Here is a 25,408-nt window from a genome sequence, read left to right on the forward strand (position 1 = left end):
CATTTTGTGCTTTCCTCTGAGATGAGCGTGCCATCGCTATTTGATTACATTCGCCCTTAACATGTTGCGGATCGAATGTGATATAGGTAACAGAAGGGGGAAAACAAGGGAGTGGGGGGAGAGATGAATCGTGACAGTTATTTAAAAAGAGTTTATATATGTATACGCATATATGTGCTTTTGTTTATTGCATAAAATCAGTGGTGGAAAGCACCGTTCGCTCATGTTTGGAAAAAATATATGCCTGTGTATGAATGGGAGTTAGGGGGAGGGGCACTGAGAAAAGCTACCCCAGGTGGTGCACGGCCCCTCCAATTCGTCACACTGCACCGGGACAGCTCCGTGTTTTACATAAATAGGGAATATAAGTGCAGAACAAACAAAGGTAATGCCCATGAAGGGGTACGGAACGCGTGGTCTGCGCGCCCATCACCACTCTGCGGTTCAAGGTCTTTGGTTTTATGATTCCACTTGGGTGTGAGTGGTTCTATGCCTTTTGTTGCAGCGGTTATCCCGCTTTTCGCTGCGAACAACTTGTCGATCTCTGCCTTTTTCAATGGGCGGTTGTACAGCATAGCGTTTCGTATGGTTAACCTGTCTCTGGGGCTTTGCTTTACCGTGCCATAGCCACCAATATAAAAATGGGTGATGTTGAGCAGATTACCGTTTCCTGCTAACATCCTTGCCATCGTTGGCATACGTTTCCCGTCGAGATACACAGCGATAGTACCACCACGGAGCACAAATGCTAACTGGTGTTCTTGGTTTAACGCCCATTGCCCAGATGTCGAGCCGTATTCCGCACCATACTTTATATGCCATCTCTTGTCATCTGTGTATGAGAATTCCAAGTCTATGTAGCTCCCATTCTCGTAAAGACGTGTAACAAGCACTGGAGCTCTAGGTGCAGTTTGCTCATGAATTGTCAGTGTCAGCACCAGCGTGAAATGAGTGTTGGCGAAGTGAAATCGTTGATTCTGCCCCTGCACACCAACAGGCCACCGACCCCCGCGTGCTGTTCCTTCAAATGTCAGACCCGCAGGGCCGGCCAAACCTCCAACGAAGTTAGCGTTCACAGAAAAATAAGCATCCACCCACGCAGTCCCGTTTACCATGCTGGAAAGGAGCCCAACAAGGCCATCTACGGGAACACCGCTCGCACAGGGCGCGCTTTCCTTCGCTGAAGAGCATATACCTGAGATATATGCATCCTGTCTCGCCCACGTCTCTCGCGCAAATCTTGCATTTTCCAATTCACCAACCAGGCTCCTGACGGTGATAGCATACGCCTTCTCTGCACCCATCTCGTAGGCACACAAGAGCCTATTGTTGGAGTACAAAAGATAACTACGGCTGCTTGATAAGTGGTCGTTCCAGTAAATGTGTCCGACCTTAACCATGCGGCTGCCATCGCTAAACCAGATGCGCTGGTCGATTCGATTAATGTCTCCCTCATTGCTGTCAGAGCTATTGGATACGGTTGTTTGAGTGAAAAACATAACCGTCTCGTTTCCGAGAGGGATGGTGATGGCACTACCCTGATTTCCAGGCCCTCTCCGATCGGGTGAATTTCCTAATACTCGAGATATTGTCCCGAGGGACTCCGTCCATACGTCGCCCATGTAGTCCGATTCAAACACTTTAGTATAACCATCGTCGGACCGCGCAACAAGAAGCATTTTACGCTTCCAGATAAGAACTGAGGACTCCCTACACCCTGAATCCGTGAAACCTTTTGCAACGGTCCAGCTGGTGCCGTTGTTTGAGGAGTATATAATCGTGGCGAACCGTTGATCGTCCGTTCTTACCATTTGCACAGGCATGACAAGCGTCCCCTTCGTCATCACAATAGTATTCCCACCGCCACCAAAAAACATACTAACTCTCTTCCCCTCGATAACTTTGGGAAGCAGTGATCTGATGGGCATCAGCTGCGTCCAGTTTACCCACACGTTGCCCGTCGCGCCGCCTGGTAACACCACACCCTTGGCTACATGCGGCATGATCACTGCGTCTCCCGTTTGGTTGCCACTGGCACCTATATTTTTGCAAAATATAAGGACAAATATCATTCCGTCTACCGCAACAGCGGTGGGGTGCATCGTACTTTCACGGTCCTCCTTATGCTTATACACAGCATGAAAATCCAACGTATCGTTACGCACCGCCACCTGTGTTACTGCCGGGGCCCCGTAATGGGCGCTATACTCGGTAATCACGTCAACGTACTGCTCCGTGTCCGACGGATCCCATGTTTCGGACACGGTGACAAGTGAATCGCCTATGGAAAGCAGAGATGGCGAACGGTACGAATGCGTGCCCGTAAGGTTGCCTCCCACTGTGTGATTCACGCCTCCTTCCTCTCCTTCGTCCGCGCACGCATGTCGGCTGCAGAGGTGCTCAAGGCTGAGTAAAAGAAGAAGCACCGGGAAGAAACGCTGGTATACAACGCGCATCGAAATGAGCTGACGAGAGGGGAGATGGGATGAATAATACTTCCGTTCTCCTTTTCCTCCTTTAAATGAACCAGGTACTAGGCTACGCGGTCGGTGTACGTAACGGCACTTCAAAACTCACCCACCCTTCAACGGCTGCCAACGATAAACCAAATACTATCTATGCTGCGTTTGCCACTTTTATTATCCCCCTCCTTTATGTATCTCTAAAAAGCGTTTACTATAGTATTTACCGTACTATGTCAGAAGCAGAGAAACATGGAACAGTAAGATAGTCTGGTTTGGTCACTTAAAGTACCGTGACAATGAAAGACATCCGTCTACAGTGAAGGAAGAAAATTATATATATATATATATGCATACAGGAAGAAGCAGTAAAATAGTTGCAACGGCATTGGAAAGTGTTCATTCCCACTGATTCCGCATGCGCTCCCCCGCTAGTCTGCTGCCACAACCACTTCTTTCCCTCCACATTGCGACAAATGGCCGGTTAGCGGCGACTGCCGTCTCACACCCGCTGGTGGTATGGTGAGCTTCACAGCGGCAAGAGGCGTGTAGGCGCACAACACAACCTAGCATAGAGGTAAGAAACTACTACTACTATGAAGTGAAACAAGAAGCATCAAGCAGGGAAGAGGCGGAGGGAGGAAGGTGGGGTGACATGCTATCGTTCAAGAACACACGTGCTGTGGTAGTGTACATGTCAAAACCCATTAGTAATAGAAAAAGGGGTTTGATACAATCGTCCATTCCATCTTCACATTGCAAACTGCAGTGCGTGCGAGGCGGGGTATCGACTATAGGGGTTTCAAATGCAAATATAAACATTCAAAGTGATGGAAACGGGGGGGGGGAGTACGAAACCACATCAGACAAACACCAACAACACGGAGGTACACAATAAACTAGCAGTCTGATCTACTCTTCATCTTTTTCTATCACAACTAAATATATATATTTCTACACAGCTCTTCTCCTTTCCTAAGAAGTTTTGCATTTGGTACATCGCGTAAGTCTACATCTAAAACGGCAACTGCGTGAAGAGGGCTGCCCCCCGGAGTACCCAGTGGCTCTCTTCTGTCGTCTTCAAACGTGGCAAATCAATCACAAGAATGAAATTGGTTGAGTGCCCAGTTGTTGAGAGCACACCGCGTCGGTCAGTTGTCTTGTAGCAAGGGCACTTATACACCGGTGAATCCGGAAGGTCTTGGGGACGGCAAGGCACCAACTTCAACAGCGGGAACTTGACGAAGAGTTCCTTCGGCTTGCTCTCACACAACGCGTTTTCAACCGGATCCCAGCCGGCTCCCTCCAAGAACAACCCATAAATGTAACAACCATCCTCGGGAGCTTCTTCACATGTTTCCTCCTTCATCACAGTAAACTGCCATATTAACTTATCAATAGGTATCTTCCACTTACGAGCGTAGTTCTGCATAACACCAGTTAAGAATGACTGAGTGAAGTAAAATCCACTCAACCAGAAGGTACAAGGCGGTCCCTCATCACACCATGTCTGCAGAAACCCCAACCGCTCTACCAAATCGTTTACATATGAACCAAATGGTTTAAGCGATGGATAGGATCGCTTTTTCCATACTTCGGGCACCTTACCATCGTACATTGCATTAAACACCTCTTCAAGGTCGGCACTCATTACTACAGTACCATTTATGGCGTCTTGCACATCAACAAGCGTTCGCCGCACAATAAACAGGAGCCGGTTGTAACGGATCGACTCCTGCAACAATACAGTATTCATTGATTGGGAGTAATCAATGGGATGTCTTTGCTGTATTTGCTCAATGTCGAATAGTACCGGGAGACGAGAGAAGACGTGGTGTGCCATTTCCTTAACCGTTGCCTTTGGATCTAACTTTGATGTAGTGTCAGAGGAGTCCCTTGGTTGAGTCAAGAGCGTAGCCTCAAGCAGATTCCTTGCGTCTCTCTCATCTTTTGTGATATTCGCGTTCTCATGTAGGCCAAATACAGCGGGTGGTTGCTGAAGCGGCAACTCTTGAATATGCTCCACGTAGGAGTTGTACTCTCCAAATGGAGGGACGAAGTATTCAGGTGCCTCAGCGGAGAATGCATAATCATCGTCGAGGACCATGGGGGTTATGTACAGCGAGAGAATTGCCATGAGGCAGCGGCGGTCCCAGTCGTCTGTTACACGCCCCCCGTAATTGCATTGCCCGGTAAGGTACAGAAGGGCTTCGTACGGTATTTCGTCACTCTCTTCAAGAAACATGTGCAACTGCCGCACGCTGATGCGCCTGTCGGTATCATTAAACTCATACATACGGTTCCATCCTAGCGGTCCAAACTGGCGACGTTCCTGCACTACGGCATGGAAGAAGCACAACCCGAAAAGCATTCTGCGCCACGCCTCAGGCTTATTTGAGGAGTTGAAGAAGGTCTGATCGGAAACAGGATCAGAAAGATACGACTGAAGGAGGTTGCTCTTTAGTCCTTTTGGTGGTTCCTGCACAAGCTTCACACCGTTCTGCAGGATGGAGATGGGGAACGTTTCGCTCGGAAGTGATGTGAGCCAGAGGCGATATTGTGCATGCAGGTTCATTTTGGCCGTGCTATCGCTGTAGTTCTCAATAATACGCGAAAGTTCCGGCATAAAGTCTTGGTATAGATGACAGTTCTGCAACAGCACCCAGTTTCCAGCTTGCACGCCCTCCTCTATGAGTTCACGCGCGAACACACCTTGACCCTGGCCTAAAGAAAGCTTAGAAAGACGAGCACTCATCCCTCGCTGCTCCGCAAGACGGTCCAGCTCCACATTTGGGTCGGCACCAGGCGACAGTACCAAAACTAGTGGTACTGAAGGATCAGCTTCAAGCTCAGTAACCACCTCGTCCAGAGTGTACAGTGACGGCTCAACAAAAAAACTGCCCAGTTTATGATGTACGTACGCCGTCACCGCGGGGACGATCTTGTCTGTGCGAAAACAGCGAACGATAATGAGTTGCAATATGTCAGACAGTTGAGCAATAGCTTCTGGTTTCTCAACAGCGAAAGGATCAGGCTCCTCGTAGTAACTACGGAAGAACGACTCATATTCACGTACCATATCCTGCAGTGACTTCAGTTCTGGGAGCTGTGTGCTGGCGCGCCAAACAAGTTTCCAGCATTGACTAGGGAGCCATGATGCGAAGGGGTTAGGTGTCATTCCCTCATCCGCCTCAAAACCACCTGTAAGCAGCCAACGTAATTGCCTCGGATCCACCTCGTGCACCTTTAGGCACATAATGAAAGAGAAGAGGAGCTGATCCCGAGCAAACAGAGAACGGCAGATCCGTTGATACAGTGATTTTTGAAATGTCAACTTTATGTTGAGGTTGCGTGCCTCCACGTCTTCAGACGCCTCGCTGGTCTGCAGAGCCTCCTGAAAGATTGTCACATAGGAGCTCAGCGAATTCTGATACATGGGGTCAATGTTAGCCAACTCTGTTACACAGAAGAAAAGAGTCGCGCCTAGGTTAGCAACAGGAACAAAAAGGCTTCGCGTGCGGTCACTAATGCGCTCCATCGCCTCAATTTCTCCCTGGCGCTTCGCGATCTGGTCACTTTGCACCTTGGAGCTGTCGAGCTCCTCGATAGCCGTCTCACTTTCTAGTATATTCCCCTCGGACGATAGAATCGCGAGAATTTTATCCTCCGTCGTCTTCAAGTTCGCCTGGTTCTCTGCCGCTTCCAGCGTCAGGGCCTGCTTCTTCTCCTCAACTTCGCGCCGTTCACTCATCATGACACGCTGTAACAACTGGTCTTGCAGGCCATGTTGAGTTATCATGAAATTAATCAACGTCACTTTTGTGCTCACCTCCGGGAGGTAGTGTGGCCGTGGAAGCTTGGTTGTCATGTAGAAGCGGAAACCTTCATTATAAACGACAGGCTCTCCGAGATGGACTACCATGAGATTTCCCTCCCGTGTCAGGCGCTTAAGAAGCAGATTTTCAAGAGTCGGGTCCAACGTCTCCTCTACGCACTCAAACAACACGGGTTGCCCTTGCGAGACGGCATTCCGGATTACTTTCATGCAGTCGGCCTCTGAAGGTCGCGTGATAATCAAATCGTTGGCGCGCTCCATGTTTCGAATCCAGTTATTCGCTTGTTGTTGCGGATCTACGAACAATGGCCACCTACCAGATGTCTTCACGATGATTGCATTGTCAATTGAGAAGCTATCGGAGGGGAGCTGTTGGAGCTTCCATGCTTGGATATCGATGGGCGACCCAACGAACTTCGCCAGCGCAAAGTCTTCTGACACCAACATGTTATGTTTCTTGCACATGTCAAGCCATGTTCGAGTGGCCCTCTCACGGTATTTGTGCAAGAATGGTCCCATGTAGGCGACGACACCGGCGCTAACAACGACATTGCCCACCACGTACTTGAGCTCTTCTTCAAATCGCTTGCTTTCCCCGGCAAACCGCACCTTTTCACCGCCGAGGCCCTCGATAAGTTTTTTCGCACGAGTAAGTTTGACATCTGTGTCGTTTACCTTCTCTTCCAGATCCTGTTTATCTTTCTTCACGGCCTCAAGGTGATTCGTGAGCGCCTCTAACTTTTCATTTACAATACGCAGTTCTTCCTTCTTCCTGTTTAAACTTTCCATGGCAGCATCGTATTCTTGCTGCGCCGCCGCGGCTTGCGCCAGTAGCGGTTTAATAATCTTGTTCTGCTTGTAGTACTCCACCACCGCTCGGATGTACGTCGCCACACCAAGAAGCGCCACAGAAGTCTTTTTAATGTTCTCGTTTTTGAACATGTCGTTTGTCATCTTCTTCTTCACTTCCTCTATTTGCTCATTAGGTGCGGTATCGACAATCACAGGATACGCATTCAGCAGCGTGCTCTTGAACTCTGCCGTAAGCAGTGTAACTTTGGCATGTTCCCAGTATGGAACTGTTACGCTTCCCGTGAGGGCGTCACGCACTGCCTTCGGTTTATACTGCCCACCCAGCAACGTACACAGAACTTCAATTACATACTTCACACCCTGAGGTGGCGTTTTAAGTGCCTTGATCTCCTGCAGAGCCTTTGGATCTAGGTCGAGAACCGCACGCTGCGCCTGCTCCACGAGCGGCTGCGCCTCATCCACCTTCTGCTGCGAAGCATCTTTGATCTCCTTTGCAGCTGCTGCCTGTTCATTCGCTGCCGCTTCATCCACGGCAACGATGGCGCGCTGCTCCTCCGCGAGTTTACTCTCCAGTTCCACTTCTTTGATTAGATTATCCGTCTCCAGCTGCTTCTTCGCAAGCTCCGGTCGCATTAGAGCCAGCTCCTGCTGCATGACCTCAACCTGGTCCTCCGTCTTCTTCAACTGCGTCAAACCATTGGCGTAACGGTGCATCATGGCCGTGAGCTCTGTCCGCTTTTCGCACAGCATGCGGGCAAAAGTTGAGAGCAGATCCAAGTAGGAAGTTGGCGTCACATAGGTATACTGCCTCATTTCATCAAAGTACACTCTTCCAAGGTCACGCACTTGCTGCTGAAACTGCACGAACATCTCCTCCGCCGCCGCGCGCTCCCGTTCCGTGAGTTCCACCTTTGAAAGGAACCTTGCCGCGACGGAGCGCAGACCGTCTTCTGGCCAATCACTGAACCAATCAATGGTTGTGCAGTTCACTAAGGAGGGAAACTTACGAAGTCTATCACGTAGCGCACTGCCAATGGGCGAGAAACAGAGGGCAATGTGCATGTACTTTCTACAGCGCTCCGTGAATAGGGCTTGTAAAGCCTCGGCACTATCAGGACGACCGAGCTCCTTTCCAACCTCACGGAGCGCAGCCACGGCATCCTCATATGCTTCCTTATCCTGCTTCGCGTCCCATATACCAGGAACCTCGCTGGTGTTCAGAAGACTACAAATATCTTCCAAGAAATTTTCTGATGAGATCTGTGTGTCCGCCATAACAAAGACAGTGGTGTAACCATCTCTACCCGTGCGCAACAACAGGGTACGGATGTCATCTAAGAAGTTGGAATGATCGTAGTCCTTCGTGGGTGTAATGGTCATGTAGTCACATTCTTGCAGAAAAGCGGCGAACCTAGCGCAGCTCCGCCGCCCGCTTCCACCGACACCGATCAGAAGAAGATGGCCACCAGGCTGGTGAAGAACCCGGCAGATGCGCGCTACGTGTATCAGCACATAATTGAATATAACGAGATCCAGCTCTCCAGAGCCCGACAAAGCATTGTACGACTCTACTTTACCCTCCAGCACCCTTCGGGCCTCCGCCGCATCAGTGATCTCCTCATAAACACCCTCTTCGTTCATAAACGTGGAGAACAGAGTTGGAATCTCCGCAGTTTTGACACTATCTAACGATAACTTCAGGTGACTCATCGATAACTTGCATACCTCGCCGAAGAACCATGCCGTGTCCTTATCTTCCGTGAAGCGATCGGCAAAGGCGCGGGAGACTTCGTGCAACCACAACTGCCCAAGTTTCAACTCATCTGTGATTTTAGCCGGATTAGCCATGTCGATACCTTGAAACACCTTGCTCACGTCACGTAAGTTGAAAGTGTAGTGTGATTTCTCCGGTGAGGGCTTCAACTTGTCCACTAACGTTTCGTAAAGCTCCACTGTCGCACTGACAAGTGCCGAACCCATCCCTCGAAGCGCCGGAGGGAAACCCTTCCCCAAAATCCAGTCTATCAGGGTTGTGAATATCTTCTGTAGGGTTGGCTCGTCAAAGGCTGGAACGGCGATACTGTTGAAATGCCTGGCAAACCGCTGGGTAACTTCACTCCGTCCTCCACCTGAAGGACCCATCGCACAGACTAACAAAACATCCACCAACCGACGGTACTCAATGCCATCCTTCGAGTGGTTGTACCAGGCACCATGGTCAAGAAACTGACGGAGCAGTTCAATTGGTGGTTGGGCGCCATATTCCTCCACTTGGGGCAGGTTGGTATCGTCAACAAAGATAATCATTCTTTTGTTGATGGGCGGGCCATATACCCCCTTGCGGCGCTTTTCTAAACTACCATCGATGCGCCGCTGGAGGTTACCAGCGGATGTTTGCGCGGAAAACTGGATCATATTGAGCGCGTATGTGTCCTCAGGAAGCGACTTTAGCAAAGCCTTCATCATAATTGTCTTACCAGTTCCTGTGTCACCAACTAGGAGAACTGGATGCATGGAATTGATCATAAGTTGCGTCAGGTACGAGAACCTCAACTGTGCGCTTGTTGGTACAATGACGTCTTGGTATTCGGTCTCCTCTTCAATAACCAAACTCGGCACGTAGTCGATCCATTGGGCGAAACGAACGCCGTCCTCCGTTTCTAGACGGAAGTCGAAGAAGGAGCGCTTGTTTTCCATAAGGGGAAGGACAAATTTGTACAAGCCCTCTGAAGCTGCGGAGGAAATTAGAGTGTGCAGTGCATTGCTGAATATAGCGCGATCCTTTGTGAAGAGGCATCCCCCGACGGACCAAACAAGCGAGAAAAGAAACCAGCCCTCAATCTTCATTAGAAGGTTGCGCTCTAGCGTGGAGGGGTCTACGGCCGCCGCCGCCGCGGTCTCTTCAGCAGAGGGGAGGCTGGACAAGAGCGTCGAGAAGAGCTTGATAAAGCCTGACACAGCCACAAGGGCACCCTGGGGAATCACCGGTTTTACCTCCCTCCGCGCCACATCCAGCATAGGTTGCAGAAAAACGTCCACAAGTTTGCGCAGAGCTGCTACGGCAGCTTCTTCCTTTCGCAGCTGCTCCGGAATGGTGTTGAAGTAGGAGTCGATTAGGCAACGCCAACCAAGGGAGTCCGGCTCCACATATACCATACCACAACGGGAGACGGTGGCGGGTGAAGCGTGTGCAAGATCTTGTACCTCAAATATAAGATTCATCTCTTTGGACATTGCGATGATATCACCATTCTGAAGGCAGAGTTTTTTATTATCGTCGAGGACAGTATTCATGTTCTCAATCCACACTGCATCTACAGGCCCGTCAAGGACAAGCCACTTACGGTCGGTGGAAGTGTCCTGCGCAGCGAGCCTGAATCTGTAGGGTAGAATACCGTCCGTCCATTCACCCGACTGCTCCACCTTGCCGTACAACTGTGGCATCGTTACTGATTTTGGATTCATTGTGAAGAGACGTGTGCGTCGTTCCTTCCCAACAGCTTCCATGAGGCCAAGAGACTCTGACAGACAGTGCAATACCTTCGTTTTTCCACCAAAAGAATACCCAACCAACATCATTCCGTGACGCACAACAATCATTTCATACGTCTGCCTCACCTTCAGCTCAAAGTAGGGCGTGAGCTGCAAATTACGTGTTGTACACACCTTCACAAGGGCATTGTGCATGTCCACATAGTCGGGTTCTGGTAAGTTCACACCGGGGAACAAATCGGAAATGATTCCCTTAAAAAGTTCCACATCCTGCGTCAGGAACTTGGGAAGGTTAACATCTTGGATGGAACGCAGCATCAGCACCATTTCGTCTTCGTCAGGGTACGCCCTCTTCAAGCGACCAGCCGCAGTCAACACAGCCTTCACGGCACGCATACCGTAGTCATAGTGGTCCTGAGATGATAGCTGTTCCGAGCACAGACGGTAAGTGGCGACGATCTTTTCCGCCAACTCCTTACCATAGAGGAAACCGTATGAATACAGCTGAATCTCACCAATCATAGCATAGTTGGGCACCATCATTGCCACCGGTCGAAAAAGCGCCTTGAGGTTATCTGGAAGCTCAGCACGTCCAGCGTACCCAGGATTCATGGTGATAAAGATAGCACAGCCAGGATCCAAGCGAATCTGCGCGCCGTCGAATATAAATTCCGAGCGCTTCTGGATAATAGCTTCCTGAATTACCGCTACCTGCTGCGCGATCACAGAAAGGACCTGAATTTCAATACGGTTGAATTCATCAAAGCACCCCCACGATCCTGACTGCGATAGGCCTTTGAAGAGCTTTGCCATATCCTTCGCTGTGATCTGATCTGAGCAGTTATACACCACACAGTACTTACCCAGAGCTTTCGCAAGATCCTTTGTTGTTTCTGTCTTTCCGGTACCAGCAGGGCCTTCCGGTGCGCCACCGTAGTTTAAGTGCAGTGCACCAATGAGAGTCCGATAGCAACGGTCCGTCAACGGTGTGATGACAAGCCTGCCGGTGTTACCCAAGTACTCGTAGCCGTAGCGTAGCGAGGCATTAATTTGATGCACTTGAAGGTGGCCCTCCTCCCAGTAGTACCGTAGCTGAGCCAGCCAGTCAAAGCTTTTCGGTGAATCCACACCTTTCTCTGAAAGCTGCCCTATGATATCCTTCGCGTGCACTTCCACCACGACCAGCGCTTCCAACGTGCACCGTTCCACCACTGCGAGGTTGCGATCTCGCACGAGTACAATAAGTTCGTCGAGCTGTCCAACACACTTCTCGTGGTAACTTGTCAGACCCACAGTTCCCTCCTTACTCATCGCCTCTGTTGCCTCCATAGTCCAATAAAGCGAACAGATGGCAATAACCACCTGGCCTGGCCATGCACGAATAAATTCTGCCCGCTTTTTGCGTTGTACATAATCAGCCGTCGCCTGCTTCAGTTGGTCTAAAATGGTTTCCTTCATAGTAGTCTCCAGACCCTGCAACCATAACTCTACTCTATTTTGGAAATCATTCGGGTTAATTGTCTTTACTAGACGCACGACTTCCCCTTCAGATGATTCCATTGCAAGGATATCATGCGCATCCGCGAAATGAATACGCTTAATGCCTTCAAAACACTTGCTGAGATACGGTTGCACGAGGTATGGATCCTTGCTGTCCGACAATATTTGAAGCAACTCCTCATTAGAAATGAAGTAGAACCTCGGAAAGGCCATTCGCTTCGTTTCGAGAAATTGTTGCAGCTTCTTAAGAATGATGTCAAGGTTGTTGTTATTTTCAACTAGCGTCCGCAGCAGCAATTCATCTTGGCATCTAGTTAGTATCTGCGGTGTGGTGCGCGCCTGTTCCATAATTTTGTGCCACGACTCATCGATGACAACAAAAAGCTGTTTCTCCTTTGGCAAGCTGCGGGAAATATCCGCAGACGAAAAAATAGGCTCAAGGTAAGCCCACGTGCCCTGGCACTTGAACCATTCATCCATTGTACATTGAACCTTGTCTAGCAGTTTCTCCCACTGTAGTACGCGCGCCTGAAGCGCGGGAGCTTGGCGCACAATCGGCTTCCCCAGCATAGATTGCGTCTTTAGTATGTGCTCATCCAAAGTCAACTGCATGATATCATTTGCCTTGAGCTTGTATGTATCTTGGTACGGCTCAATCTCAAAGAGGAGCTTCTTCCATTCCGTCTCCATCGCCATGAGCTCACTTTCCAACTCGAACGACTTCTGCGCTACGGCTGCGATGCTTTCTATCTGAGGCATGAAGTCCAGCATGCCTAGTTTGATGAAGTCACTGAATGGCCGAGAATCGTTTGACTCCGAGCCTCCGGCACCTAAATTTTGCTTTTCCCTCGGCACACCGCACACTTGGAAAATGGCTTTCCAGTGCGTCGCCTGTAAGTTACTCCGAAGCGCATACAGCAGAGAAATGTTCGGCTTGAAGATGGCTATATTTTCACGGATTCGCTTTGCCACAGCTAGTGGTTCCGCCTCCTTAATCTTTTTAGACACAACTGCTACCTTTTTCGCCCAGTCCGTTAGTTGTCGATCAGCTTCGAACGGTTGTAGCGCGTGGAGGCGCGTATTCAGCCAGCGCTCACTCTCGTTTTGAAAGTGACTTACAACCTCCCACAGCACGTAATACGGTTCCAGTTGCGCTTTAATAGCCTTCAGTTGCGGCCACTTCGATTGCGGAAGGGCAAATAGCGTCTCATGGCTGTTGTACAGTTGCATTTGGGCCTGGTGTTCCCTGATGCGCTGCTCCAATGCTTTAGCATGCTCGTAGTACTGATCGGCGCGTGCATCGTCGCCAAAATGGGTGAAGTCCTCCACAGTGTTGGCCAAACGGACAATGTTTTCTGTGAGCACCTCGCAGTTGTCGCGGAGAACCTGCATAAGGAGTGTGCGGTACTCTCTGCTGCGGAAATTCCCATCCTCCAACCCCTGTTGTAAGAGCCGCGGCCATTCATATGCTGTGTGGTAGTCGTAGCAAGCCTCAGGGGAGAAGTCATATCTGTATTTGAACAGAAGGTCAAAGCCAGAGGTGACGGTGTCGAACACCACGTTTATTTGTTCCTGACGGCCCGGAATAGCATCAAGGAAATCACGTAGCTCCTGCAACTCTTCCGGTGTACGAGGCTCCACCGCCATGCGATTACTCATCATATTATATTCATTTATAATAGAAGTACAATTTCCCCTTAGACGCTGCGCTAGTGCTTCCATCAACGCGTCCTGAACATTGGTTGCTTTTGTGATTAGTGTTGTTTTAATCCCTGTACAGTCAATAAAAAACATTTCGTACTTGACATGATTATGCGTACGGTGCACAATGCGCTCCTTGTCACGAGTGAGTCGCTCGAACGTCCAGTCGAAGTCGTGCAGCGACAACTGACGCTCGTTTGCCTCCTCAACAAGGTCGTTAGGATCAAGTCGTAGTATGTACTCAAAAGTTTGGTACATTTGCAGAAGCTGCATAGGGGCCTCGACGTTGTCCTCAAGAGCCTTGTCAATCAAGCGACGTGCCTCACACACAACTGGTTCCTGCGGGCCGAGAGGTTGGAGTATCACCTGCGGGAGCTGCAACAAGGGGAAAAGCTGATCACCCATACCTTGTATTCTATCCGCATGTTCGAAACAGCTCTCAAAGACACCGCGCACACGAAGTTTGACTTCCTCAAGTGTGGGGAAGAATACAACGCGGCCGTCCTCCTCCACGAGGTTCAGTATAAACAGTGGCTGTAAGCCGCGTGTGTTCATCGTCATTTCGACTACTCTCCTTGTGTACGGTATACTGTTCCGGAATTGGCCCAGCCGCCAAACAAAGGGTACCTCCCCATCCGCATCTTCCTCTTCGGCCTTAGGCGGGACACGGCGGGAACTGCCTGTGGGGCCAGCCGATGCGCCACCACTGCGCAACCGCTCTTGTTCTCCTTCAGCGTCAGCGCGCAGTTTTGCTTTCCACTCGTTTTGACGTCTCACCCAGTGTTGAGCCTCTTCAATGTCTTCCTGAAGCTCTTCCATCTCCTCATCGCCGTCAAGCGGTACTGTACGGTACTGATAGATAAAGTCGGCATATTCCTGTAGCGAGGCGACCAGTAACTCACGTAGCTGAGATGTCATCATGATGTTGACAAGGTTCACAAAGCGGTTCATGCGACTGCCGTTGTATCGATTTATATCATCTTCATAAAACTTGAAATGGAGGTCCAGCTTGTTCAGGATTGTGTACCGTACGTTCATACTCCACTCATTCCGCAACTTCTCGGCAGTGGCAATACCGCGGTGCGACTGCATGTCACTGAACAATCGGAGCTGCAGCGGTGTGTCACCCTTGCCGTACTGTGTTAAGCAGAACAACTGAGACTTGTACTCGCCCCACTGTGAGTGAATGGAATGAATGGTCGTATTCAGTAGCAAATGTGTCTGGAAGAGATTTTCCGCCACGAACTGTCGTGCGGCCTCAAAATTGGGTGATGGTGTATCAATTGTACCGCGTAACTCCTTCGTCGACTCAGTATATGTCTCGGTCACCATCCCTGGCGGTGGAGGTGGAAGTCCCAGTAAGTGTGCTCTCTTCCGTTCCCCTGGGTCACTCACCATCTCCCGCCAGTGTTGCGCTCGCTTGAGACTGTAATAGTAGAGTTCTTCCACCTCGCGCGTACAACAATCAACAAGCGATAGCGTTGTGATTGGAAACCGACGGGCAACGAGGGAGAGAATCCGCTCCATTTGCACCTGATCCATTGGAGCCAGAATGCTCTTGTCGAGCTGTTCTATGTACAGGCGACTCCGAAGAGCTGCTTCTGTTTCATCTCGATATGCCTCAGCTTGCCGTACACGCTCAAGCCACTTCAACTCGCTTTCATCATCAAATATAATGTTCAGCCTGGTGGTCCACTTGCTACAGCCATCGCACTCCCACACGATGCGGTAGCAACAGCTGGACTCATTGTACGCCACGACACGACATGGACGCCACTCAGTCCCATTCGTTGTTTTGATGAAGTAGCGCGACCGCGCCGGCGTACCCCCACATGCTTCGCCGAGCGCAACCCACTCTTCCGGCGTATGAAGCTCAAAATCGGTGCTGTCAAAATCTTCCAACAAAAAGTATTTTCGTCCACTGGCAGAGGGATTAACTCTGTCACCTTGCCCTTGTGCCGAGGCCAACCTCTTTCCATCCTTCTCAACCTCAGCGTCGGGGTTCACCGCACTTGCACCGCCATCCTGTGCGAGCAGCGTAGATTTCGCACCCGTACTGTTTTGCCGCCGCAGCATTTTTCCTAGAAGTGGCGGTAACCGCATTGGCAATGGGGCTGCCGTAGGATTTCTGAATTTCGTGGCCTGGTGCATCTCCCGCATGACGTTCAGTTGGTTAGTCGTCTGCGCTCGTCGTTGCGCAGGATATGTTTTCAGCCCCAGCTGTCGTACGTCTTCCTTCACCTTTTGCCGCACCACATCCCGAACAACAGGCGTTTCGTTCTGCTCGAAGCGGCGCTGCGTTAGGTGACCGCGCATGATTATGTTTTGTTCCTGTGGTGTTTTGTCCTTCAACAGTTCCTCTGGGATCTCTGCTTCCAGCAATAACTTCCCCATCTGAGGTGGTTCTTCATTCATTTCTCACTGCAGACACCAATACCCACACGTGTTCTCTCTATATGTAGATCCTACCCAAGCCAGTAACAAAGTGGAGAGGAGATTTGCAATACGAGAAACAACAGGTGAAAAGGAAACCTTGGAGGGAAGGGTATGGGCCGCGGTGCAGCAGTCTGCACTAGAAACAACAAATCAATTAAAGCGATTTTAACCGAATACATATTGGGGTTCTTCACGCGAGGGTGCGTGCAGCAGCGCCTCAGGATGATATTATTTTTTTTCGCAGAACTGACGACCCCATGCAGAAGAAAAATAGCCCGCAGCTCCGCCCACTAGTATGGAAAGAACCCCACCACTAGCAATTTCATGCCCACTCCTCTTTGTTTTTTTTACTTTTGCGCCTTTCGCTGCCCCCAAGGCGCCTTCCTTACGGCCAGCAGTTCGGTGCCTCCACCTTTTGTCTCGAGCTTCTGTCGCTGCTGCTACCGCATCTTCTGCTTTTACTCACGCCGACTCTTCTTTCGCGGTCTACAGTCGGTGTCGAAACGGGCGCAGACCTCATCCACGGGGTTCACATCCCTTTGGCGCTTCTGTGCGCGAAGCTTCGCCAACTTCCGGCGCGCTCCGTTAGATTTCAGCAACCGGTGGTACTTCCGTAGCTCCCTCAACCTCTCCCGTGCGTCTTCCCGCATTTGAGGGGTTACAATAACCGGTGGTTTCTTTGCACGTCTCCGTGCGGCGCGTGACATTATCGGTTGCGGTTTGGACACTGAGGCATCACTCGGCTGTGGCGCCTGCTCATTGTTGCCTGCGGTGCCAGTGCCTCCACCAGCGGTGGCGCTGAGGCGAACAGTGGGATTAACACCACCAGACATACCGTGTACCTAAACGAAGAGGTAATTGGAATTATTATTATTAAAAAGAAAGGGAGACGGGGGGGAAGGGATAAGGTACGCCCGCGCTCAATGAGGGTGAGCACAAGAGACACAAAAGCGCTGCTTTTAATATATCCGCCATCGATCTATCTCTATAAATACAAACATACGCATACAACAGCATAAGTGGAAAAATGTTAGGGGAAGAAGAATGGAAACGACAAGAGGGAAGCGATTGTTTTGGAACCCAAAGGTGCAGCTGTGGTGATCGAACCACGGCCTTGGATCTACCTCACGTGCTCCCGATAGGCAATTCATCGCCCTCCGCCCAGAGTTTTACAAATCCAACCGCATCAACGTCCCACTCGTTCAACGCCTCGCCTCCATCGACGAGTTTAATTATCTCGCGTACTAGTGGCTGCAAATACTTGCTCGCGACCCCCGGCGATCCGTTTATCTCCAATAACATTACGCTTAACCCCTCGTCCACGATGACATCGTAACCAAACAACTGGAAGCATTGATAGGGTTCGTTTTCCAGCACTTGAAGCTCTGCCCGCGCGGCTAGCAGTGTACGAATAATGATGCTAGCAATCTGTGGCAGGATGCGGTCCTCAAGGACTCGCTTTCGGTAAACTTCATGCAAGTAAGCACCGACTTCCTCAAACCATAACTCGTTGCCTTCCTCGTACTGTCCAAACTCCGGAGCATCTTCCTGTAGGCAGTGATTTGTGAGGTGAACGAGATAGTCTTCGATGTCGTCTGGGTCATACGGACTACTGGAAGTGCGACAACTTCCCTTTGTAAAGGCATATATTGTGTACGGCGATTTCAGCAGCGCCCAAACGCGCATGTCAAACTTCCTCCCTCGATAGAGCAGCGGACGCTGAACGTACTGCTGTACCAAGTATATTCTGCGGCACTTCGGGTCCAACTCCGAGATGAAAACTTCAAGCTCCGCCACGCTGCGTGTCAACACAATATCCTTTCCCTTGCAGCCACTGCTCGGTTTGATGATCCACACTTGAGTGGGGTCCCTCACTGCGTGCTCCAGGAAAGCTTCTCTATCGTCCTTCCGTCGCTCTTGATCACCACCAAGAACATATGACCGCGGCATCCACTCTCCGCAGGTGCTGTCAGCCTTCTGCAACAGGCGTGCCATGGATGCCTTTAACGTCAGCCGGTGCGATCCTCGAAAATAATTTAGCCACCTGCTGCCGCTGTAACGTGAAGTAGGTGGTAAGCACTCGCAGCGAAGCAGTGGGTATGGAATTGTGAAGCGATCTCCCAAAATGACATCACACGTCGGGAGCCAACCTTTCGACCGCACTTCGCACCACCCCATTTCCTTCAATTGCCTGGCCATTTCTTCATACACGCTGAAGTTCGACTCTCCAAGGAAGAAACGGGGTGCCGCACCTAAGGGGGGACGATCAGAATCCACGTTAGGTGACACCAACGGGAACTCACTCATCCCTCGATGGTGGCTAACAGCGCAGACACCACCTAAAAAAAAACACAGATGTCAGCAAGCAGATTAGGAGAATGGCAGAGATGTGTAAGAATAATAGCCGAACAGAAAAAAGTCAGAGCAAATTGAAGAACCTTGCATATAAAACACTTATGCATAGATGCATATCAAGAGTGTCTGGCACGAGCGGTAACACTATTTTTTTGTACCTTCCCATTCACATTAGTGATTACTTGGTGCTGACAAGCGGAAAAGTGCGTACACAGAGATAGGGGCACCAACAGTGTGGGCTCGCACTGCCATCCCTCAAGTGATCCTCGCTAACAGTTACACCCATCCACCCGCTTAATAATTTATCATGTTGATCTGTACTCCTTCACCACACCATCTACACTGCAGCTAACAAGCCCTTGCGCATCAACGTCCCAAAGGATGCCAGCAACCGACTGTGGGCCTGTGTTCAGCGTACACAACTCCTGTTGACCTTCAGATGGCGCCGCCCAGTCGTACAGGCGGGTGTGGCACCCGCCTACGGCTAAATACTTGCCGTAGTCATCGAAGGCAACGGTACAGACTGCACCACTGAGAGCTGATCCCTTTAGCGCGGTTGCTTCCGGCAATATTTCACGGAAAGGTGTGGACAAATTTCTGAGGTCCCATAACAGAGCCTTTCCATCGCGCAGACCGGTGGCTAGGGTGAAGCAGTCCCCGTTAAAAGCAATACTGCACACGTCACCCTTGCCCTTCAGCGAAACGGTGGTGTCCACGCACATGTAAGCAGTGGACCATATACAAAAGCCCGCTCCTTCCACTCCTATTGCCGCCAGTGCCCCGTACGGATGTGCGTCCAGACTGATTATTCGCGAAAATCCCATTGTTGCCCCGTTGACGCACACAACAGAATCCAATCGAACCGCATCGACCAGCCCAACCTCTGTAGAACTTGCGGATAGGAACAAGCGGCCAGATGTGAGACTGCGGAGACCAACGATCCCTCCCTTATGGTGTCGCACTACGCCTTGACAAACCAATACCTCTCCCTCAGACGCCCAGAAACGCAACGATGCATCGTCTGATCCAGATATTACGCGGAGAGTGCCGTTGCTGGTATTACCGTCACCGCAAGACCCCGACATGGCGACAACATGACGAACCGCTCCTTCGTGACCGACACCCGCGGTCTGCACCTGCCCACCTCGTACATCGCAGCGTATTATAGCTGCGTTGTCCAAACCAACAAAAACATTGCCACACACCAGACGGCTGACGCCGCATGCTCCTCTCCCCAAATGGACGGAATTCCGCTCTGTGAAGCCCTGCACACACTGCAGCGTCGCCAATGTAGTTGGCATCGACCGGGTCCTCCGCCTTTGCCGCTGCGCGGAGTCGTGTTCCTCCAGTTCCCGGACAACCTCACCGGGTAAGACAATTCTTTCTTCATCCACACGGTTTCCTTCGCTGCTACCATCCCCTGCGCCTGACTCAGTTTGTTCTACCACGCGAGTGTCCTCCTCCGCCTTGCCGTCACTGAGAAATGTCGCAATTACTCGGCACGCCGCTTCGTATTGGTGAAGAGCCTGAGCCAGCTCTTGTTGTGTTTGTGTCAATTGCTGTCGCAGTGCGAACTGCTCAAGCATAATGGCATCCCACTGCGAGTGCAACTTCGCAAGCAATGCAGGCACAGTTTCATCCGCCACAAAAGTTGCACCCGTCAGAGGTGTCCGGCGCACTGCAATGAGATCCTCCTTGTGAAGAGCCTCACCAGTTATTGGACAACATCCGTGCTCTGCAATATACTTCTCAATCAGCGACCGCTCGTACAAGCAGCCGGAGGAGCGTGAGACCACCGGTTCGTGCGGCACACAGTTAGAAATGCAACAAAACATACTTTACTGCGCCCCTCCCCCTCCTCTTTCACCCCCTCCTTGGCCTTCTCTCCTCCTTTGTAGTGCTCCTTCAGGGTAGTGATGCGAAAACAGGAGTATCTTTCGGTGATGATTGTTGGTGCAAGGAAAAGACTGGAGAAACCAGCGGTGTGAGTGGAAAAAGAAAGAGGAAAAGGTAGTAGCTAGTGTTGGCAGACCCATTTTTGGAGGTCCCCCATCTGCAGACCTAAAGTACACCCGCAAGAAATCCGTTAGTCACTATACACAAGAGAGGTGCATGCCCCTACTCAGATACTGTCTCCACGTCATCACTCCTCCCCTTAGGTGGAGCCTCGGTGAAAGCAAATTCCTAAACATTTGCACATGTAATTCCTTTCCCGCACGTCCAGTGCGCAAACTTTCTTACACAACTAACCAAGGGTGCCCCAGTGCCGCTCGGGCAGAAGGCCTGTTACTTGCCTTGAAGGTCATCAGGTAAAGAACAAACTTCTTTGCCTCGTGGCTTACATTACCCCACGTGGGGGAACTGAATGGCACGCTATCCCGAAGGATACTTTTAAACACATCTGTTGGTGTGCCTCCGGTAAAGGGGAGCTGTCCGCTTAACATTGCATACGTAGTGACTCCCAATGACCAAATGTCACACTTCTCATCGTAACAGTAGCCATTCTCATCCGCCTTCGGTCCTTGCGTGATTCCGATTAGAGCTATCTCCGGAGCACAGTACCCTGGAGAACCCACGCACTCGTTTGTTGGGGTTGAGCACGTCGCGAAACCATAATCACAGATGCACACACGCCCCAGGGGCTTCCTCCCTTCCGTGGGCTCACGAATTAGGATGTTCTCTGCTTTAATGTCGCGATGCATTACACCTCGGCCGTGGAGGTGCGCAAGTGCTTCCAACAGCTGTCTTACAACCTGAATAGTAACTCCCTCTGGGAGTGGCCCTCGACGCTTTATGTAGTTCAATAACGTTCCACCCTCCGCGTAGTCCATAAACACATATACATTACCATCGGAATCGTAGACACCGTGGACGGCGATAAGGTTTTGATGTGGCCCTGCGCGCGCAACCATTTGAACTCCATGAAGCAACCGCCGGACCCTGCGATCAGCCGATGGGTTCCCTTTGCCGATAACCTTCACGGCAAGCTCCCTTTCAGTCAGTTGGTCAACGCAGAGGTACAGAGCACTGCTCGGAGTGCGGGCGGACGGGTATGGGCGCAGCTTGTACCGCTCCATTTCTCCACTGTTGGCGTTCTGGTAAAAGCCGACGTCAAACACGTCCCGTATGATGGAGGATATGGGCAAGAAAAAGGATGCGTGAAAAAAGTTGCCCGCCACTAGGGAGGGGAAGGGTGCACAAGTTTAGGAGAAAGCAAAGTGTCTCAGCGCCTTGACGGTTCCAACGAAAAAGAAAAAGAAAACAGCGTAAGGCGGGCAAACATCAAAAACAAGATGAGAAACGCTCAGTGTGGGTTAATAGAACGAGCAAGAGAGGAGGCAACGCGAGGTTCGCGACGCAAAGTTTTTGCTTTTTTTGACACGCAAACTGCCCGCCCTCTTTCGGTCGGTGTAGGCTCTACATAAGTATATTTACTCCCTCCATCCAGCCTTGCACCCGCCCCGCAACAACGAAAACGGATGCTCCCATTGACTCACACATACCGCAGGAGACGAGTTGGCCTCATAAATACTTTACAGCAAAGACATTTCGCGCCACTTCAATGTGGGAGATTCTTATCCGAAGCGCTGCTTAATCCACAAACTCCGTTCCCGAGTTTCCTCATCGCCACGACGATTGGTTCGCACTTCCGGTCTATCGTTAAGAACCACTGCCGAAATTCAGCGAGTTCTTCTCGCATACTGTGGAGTGCCTTCAGACATGAGTGCCCGAACACATGTATGTTTGTTAATGAATCCTGGAGCGCCCTTTCTCTCTGCTGGACGTCCCACATTAATGCGCGGTCTCCTGTACCCATCTCCAGCACATTGCGCAGTAACTCAACCTCATCCTTCGGTGGAACATATAGAACACGAGCGGATGGCAGTCCATTCGTGTGTCGCAAGTTCTCGACATTGTCCCAACGCTTTGCGAGTGTTTGGGGGACATCTGTGGACGCTAGCAGGCTTTCTGCGTTGCTGTGTCCTTCACCCTGTGCTTCAGACACTGTATCATCAAACTTTCTAAGCGCTTCGTGGCAGCTCTCAGAAAAAGACATTTCCACAACTGGAAGACCGGCGCAGTTGTAGCCGTTCGCCTCCTGCCAGAGCATCCTTTCCGCAACCACAGCCTCAACGTAGGCAACGGCCTTCCCGAATGCCGCCACTTTTCGGTCGCGTTCCGCAACAACTTCTCTCAACTCATTCTCAGTGGCTTCGTGGAGCTCTTTTAAGGATATATACGCTCCTGTCAGCGAGGTATGCAGATCCTCGCGATGTCGCACCTCTTCGTTGTACCCCTCGTGCATGGCCCTGCACACCCCGGAGAGAGTGTCTAAGCCCTCCATAACGGAAGTAATGGAGGAAATCAGTGAGTGGGTCGTAGCTACGCCAAGAGATAGCAACGCCCCCTCGATTTCTTCGTTGCAGTACTGCAACGACGCTTGGTAGCCGCGGATCAACCGGACACAGTTCTCCAGTTGAGCCGCCATGGCCCGTGAAGTGGAGTGGCTGTAGTTAATCACCTTCGTCTCTCTCTCTAAGACTGCAGCGGGGAGCCGTGTGTCACTACTCATTCCCGATCGAGCGGAAGACCGCCCCGAAACACTCAACCGCATCCGCTTACGGATAGTCTTGCACCAACAGTGCCTACAAAGTAATGAAACAAAGGTAGAATAGAAGCAGATAACAAAAAAGAAATCTGGGTTTAGGTAATTGGAATGCATCCATCACACGTTTCAACGCACACCATTCCGCCAAACAAGCACTGTCTTGTACACAATTGTACGCATCCGCAGAACCATTGCGCACCAAAGCAGAATAAAACGATTTAATCGCTGTTCGTCTCCGCAATGGCACCGGTAAGGGGCTCCGTCACCACATTCCCCCATCTACATGTATAGTCTGCCCACTGATAAAGGGGCAGCATGCTACACCCACAACTGCATCAACTACGTCAGTTACCGTAGCCAAACGCCGTAGCGGACAGCGCTGCCGCCACTCTTCGATTTGATTCTCCGTCAACGTTGTGGCCATTCCTTCGCCTTCAATTAACGCAGGGGCAATGACATTAAAGCGAATGTTCTTTGGGCCATACTCACGCGCCCACGACTTCACTGCGCCACTCAGTGCTGCTTTCGAAGCGGAGTAAATAACCTGACCCTCATTGCCCATACAACCCACGAGAGACCCGATGTGTACAACAGAGCCGTCCCCTACCTGAAGCATGCCACCATGACGGAGTGCTGAACGCGTGATGTGGAGCGCTCCCCGTAGGTTGACATTCATAAGTACATCGTAGTCCGTGTCTGTGCAACGCACATGAATTTTGTTGAGCGTGACTCCCGCGCAGTTTACAAGGAGAGAAACAGGACCAAGTGTTTCCTTCACTTGCTTCATTACAGTGTCGGACTCTGGTGCGACTGTGAGATCCGCTTTGAATGCGACGCACCCCGACGGAAGGGAGCTACCGCAACCCCTTCTGGAAACGCACGCCAATCGCATACGGTGCTCATCAGCAAGCCGTGAAGCCACTTGCCGACCAACGGTGGACGAAGCTCCAACCACAACTGCGACCCGGCCTTGAAGGTTCCATGGCATATGGCCAGTTTTCAACACACCGGCCCCTCACTTGCCGCCCATCCCACACCGACGGCATACGCACGCCACAAAAATCAACGAAAAAGCAAAGAAAAGAAAGACCGTAAATGGAAAGAAGAAAGCATACCTGTACCCATCTGAAAGGAGTTCATTAACTTTTTTTTAAATCAAAAAGAGGTACCGAGGTAACAGCAAAGATCAAGTATTTCTCACAGTATGGGTCTTTTACCCACATTTGTGTTTCCTGCAACTGAATAAACCTAATTGTCGGAATCGCTATCGCTTATTTTACGCTTGCTGAAGGCTACATTGGGTATCACCTTCAGGGGCGCAGCAGTATGCTGCTCTTTGTCACCACCTTGTGGTTGAGTTTCCGTCTTCACAATAGGCATCACATTGGCTGCGGCATCGGGCGACTGTGCAGGTGCGGCCTCACTCCTAGCACGCACTCCTTCTGGCGGCGGTGGAGACGCTGGAACACTCCTCTCGACAGATTGAAATGTGGTTGGGAGAGGTTTTGCGGTTGTGCTTTGGTTATTACCGCCGCCTACCTGTGCGGTACTGGATACCCCGAGAGCCGCACCTCGGCAACCGGTTTGTTTGATACTCGCCCTCGGTGGAGTCGCTTCCGGAGAGCTGCCGCTTGAACTAGAAAAGATTGGACGCCTGCTCCGCGGGCTGCCCACTGGTGATATCAGCTTCTGTTGGTCAGTTGGACCGACCCTACTGCCGCTCGTTGCTCGACTCGGAACCCCCCTCGGAGAGCCTTTGCGCGCCAAATCACCAGCACCCACCCCTCCCTTAGGGAACTGTTGGTCATCCTTCTCAGTGAAAGTGGCTGCTCGCACACCAGAGTTTTCTTCGTCACTATCCGAGCTCGAGTCGAACAGGGCAACCTTTCCCTTTCCCGATGAAGCAGCAGGTGGCCTCTTCATGCTTAGCACTGGTGCGGGTGACGGGAGCGTTGAATTCTCTCGTACAGGCGAAGGAGCTGCCAGACCCGGTCTTACCACAGCCCCCGCACATGGTTTCGCTTCTGACCCGTCCGAACTGTCGGAAGAGTCGAGAAACGCAGCTACACCTTTTTTTGCCTGCTGCTTTTGCGTCTGTGCGGCGACACGCGGGGCTGCTGGGGCCTGAGTCTTTCCAGTAGGCGCAGGGGGTGGAGCTGCTGGAGCCTGAGTCTTTCCAGTAGGCGCAGGGGGTGGAGCTGCTGG

At 51.0% G+C, this 25,408-nt stretch overlaps 9 protein-coding genes across 9 annotated transcripts; all 9 read right to left on the minus strand.

The window, feature by feature from the left end:
- Nucleotides 1-347: 347 nt before the first annotated feature.
- TEOVI_000297700 (Enriched in surface-labeled proteome protein 1) lies at nt 348-2,456 on the minus strand (the record flags this gene model as incomplete). Its single annotated transcript, XM_067225967.1, has 1 exon — nt 348-2,456. The coding sequence occupies one exon, from the start codon at nt 2,454-2,456 to the stop codon at nt 348-350; it is 2,109 nt and encodes a 702-aa protein (XP_067082068.1).
- A 1,021-nt stretch (nt 2,457-3,477) lies between these two features.
- TEOVI_000297800 (Cytoplasmic dynein 2 heavy chain (DYNC2H1), putative) lies at nt 3,478-16,218 on the minus strand (the record flags this gene model as incomplete). The annotated part of the gene is made up of 1 exon (XM_067225968.1): nt 3,478-16,218. One exon carries the CDS (start codon nt 16,216-16,218, stop codon nt 3,478-3,480), a length of 12,741 nt encoding a protein of 4,246 aa, XP_067082069.1.
- A 479-nt stretch (nt 16,219-16,697) lies between these two features.
- TEOVI_000297900 (uncharacterized protein) lies at nt 16,698-17,072 on the minus strand (the record flags this gene model as incomplete). The annotated part of the gene is made up of 1 exon (XM_067225969.1): nt 16,698-17,072. The coding sequence occupies one exon, from the start codon at nt 17,070-17,072 to the stop codon at nt 16,698-16,700; it is 375 nt and encodes a 124-aa protein (XP_067082070.1).
- Nucleotides 17,073-17,364: 292 nt separating this feature from the next.
- On the minus strand, nt 17,365-18,546 carry TEOVI_000298000 (tubulin-tyrosine ligase, putative; the record flags this gene model as incomplete). The annotated part of the gene is made up of 1 exon (XM_067225970.1): nt 17,365-18,546. The coding sequence occupies one exon, from the start codon at nt 18,544-18,546 to the stop codon at nt 17,365-17,367; it is 1,182 nt and encodes a 393-aa protein (XP_067082071.1).
- A 353-nt stretch (nt 18,547-18,899) lies between these two features.
- TEOVI_000298100 (PRP19-like protein, putative) lies at nt 18,900-20,429 on the minus strand (the record flags this gene model as incomplete). The annotated part of the gene is made up of 1 exon (XM_067225971.1): nt 18,900-20,429. The coding sequence occupies one exon, from the start codon at nt 20,427-20,429 to the stop codon at nt 18,900-18,902; it is 1,530 nt and encodes a 509-aa protein (XP_067082072.1).
- Nucleotides 20,430-20,831: 402 nt separating this feature from the next.
- Nucleotides 20,832-21,671, minus strand: TEOVI_000298200 (protein kinase, putative; the record flags this gene model as incomplete). Its single annotated transcript, XM_067225972.1, has 1 exon — nt 20,832-21,671. The coding sequence occupies one exon, from the start codon at nt 21,669-21,671 to the stop codon at nt 20,832-20,834; it is 840 nt and encodes a 279-aa protein (XP_067082073.1).
- A 482-nt stretch (nt 21,672-22,153) lies between these two features.
- Nucleotides 22,154-23,209, minus strand: TEOVI_000298300 (uncharacterized protein; the record flags this gene model as incomplete). The annotated part of the gene is made up of 1 exon (XM_067225973.1): nt 22,154-23,209. One exon carries the CDS (start codon nt 23,207-23,209, stop codon nt 22,154-22,156), a length of 1,056 nt encoding a protein of 351 aa, XP_067082074.1.
- A 256-nt stretch (nt 23,210-23,465) lies between these two features.
- TEOVI_000298400 (3-oxoacyl-ACP reductase, putative) lies at nt 23,466-24,191 on the minus strand (the record flags this gene model as incomplete). Its single annotated transcript, XM_067225974.1, has 1 exon — nt 23,466-24,191. One exon carries the CDS (start codon nt 24,189-24,191, stop codon nt 23,466-23,468), a length of 726 nt encoding a protein of 241 aa, XP_067082075.1.
- Nucleotides 24,192-24,451: 260 nt separating this feature from the next.
- On the minus strand, nt 24,452-25,126 carry TEOVI_000298500 (uncharacterized protein; the record flags this gene model as incomplete). The annotated part of the gene is made up of 1 exon (XM_067225975.1): nt 24,452-25,126. One exon carries the CDS (start codon nt 25,124-25,126, stop codon nt 24,452-24,454), a length of 675 nt encoding a protein of 224 aa, XP_067082076.1.
- Nucleotides 25,127-25,408: the final 282 nt, after the last annotated feature.

This window comes from Trypanosoma equiperdum (genome assembly GCF_001457755.1).
Source record: "Trypanosoma equiperdum strain OVI genome assembly, contig: ctg_639, whole genome shotgun sequence".
Lineage (NCBI taxonomy): Eukaryota > Euglenozoa > Kinetoplastea > Trypanosomatida > Trypanosomatidae > Trypanosoma > Trypanosoma equiperdum.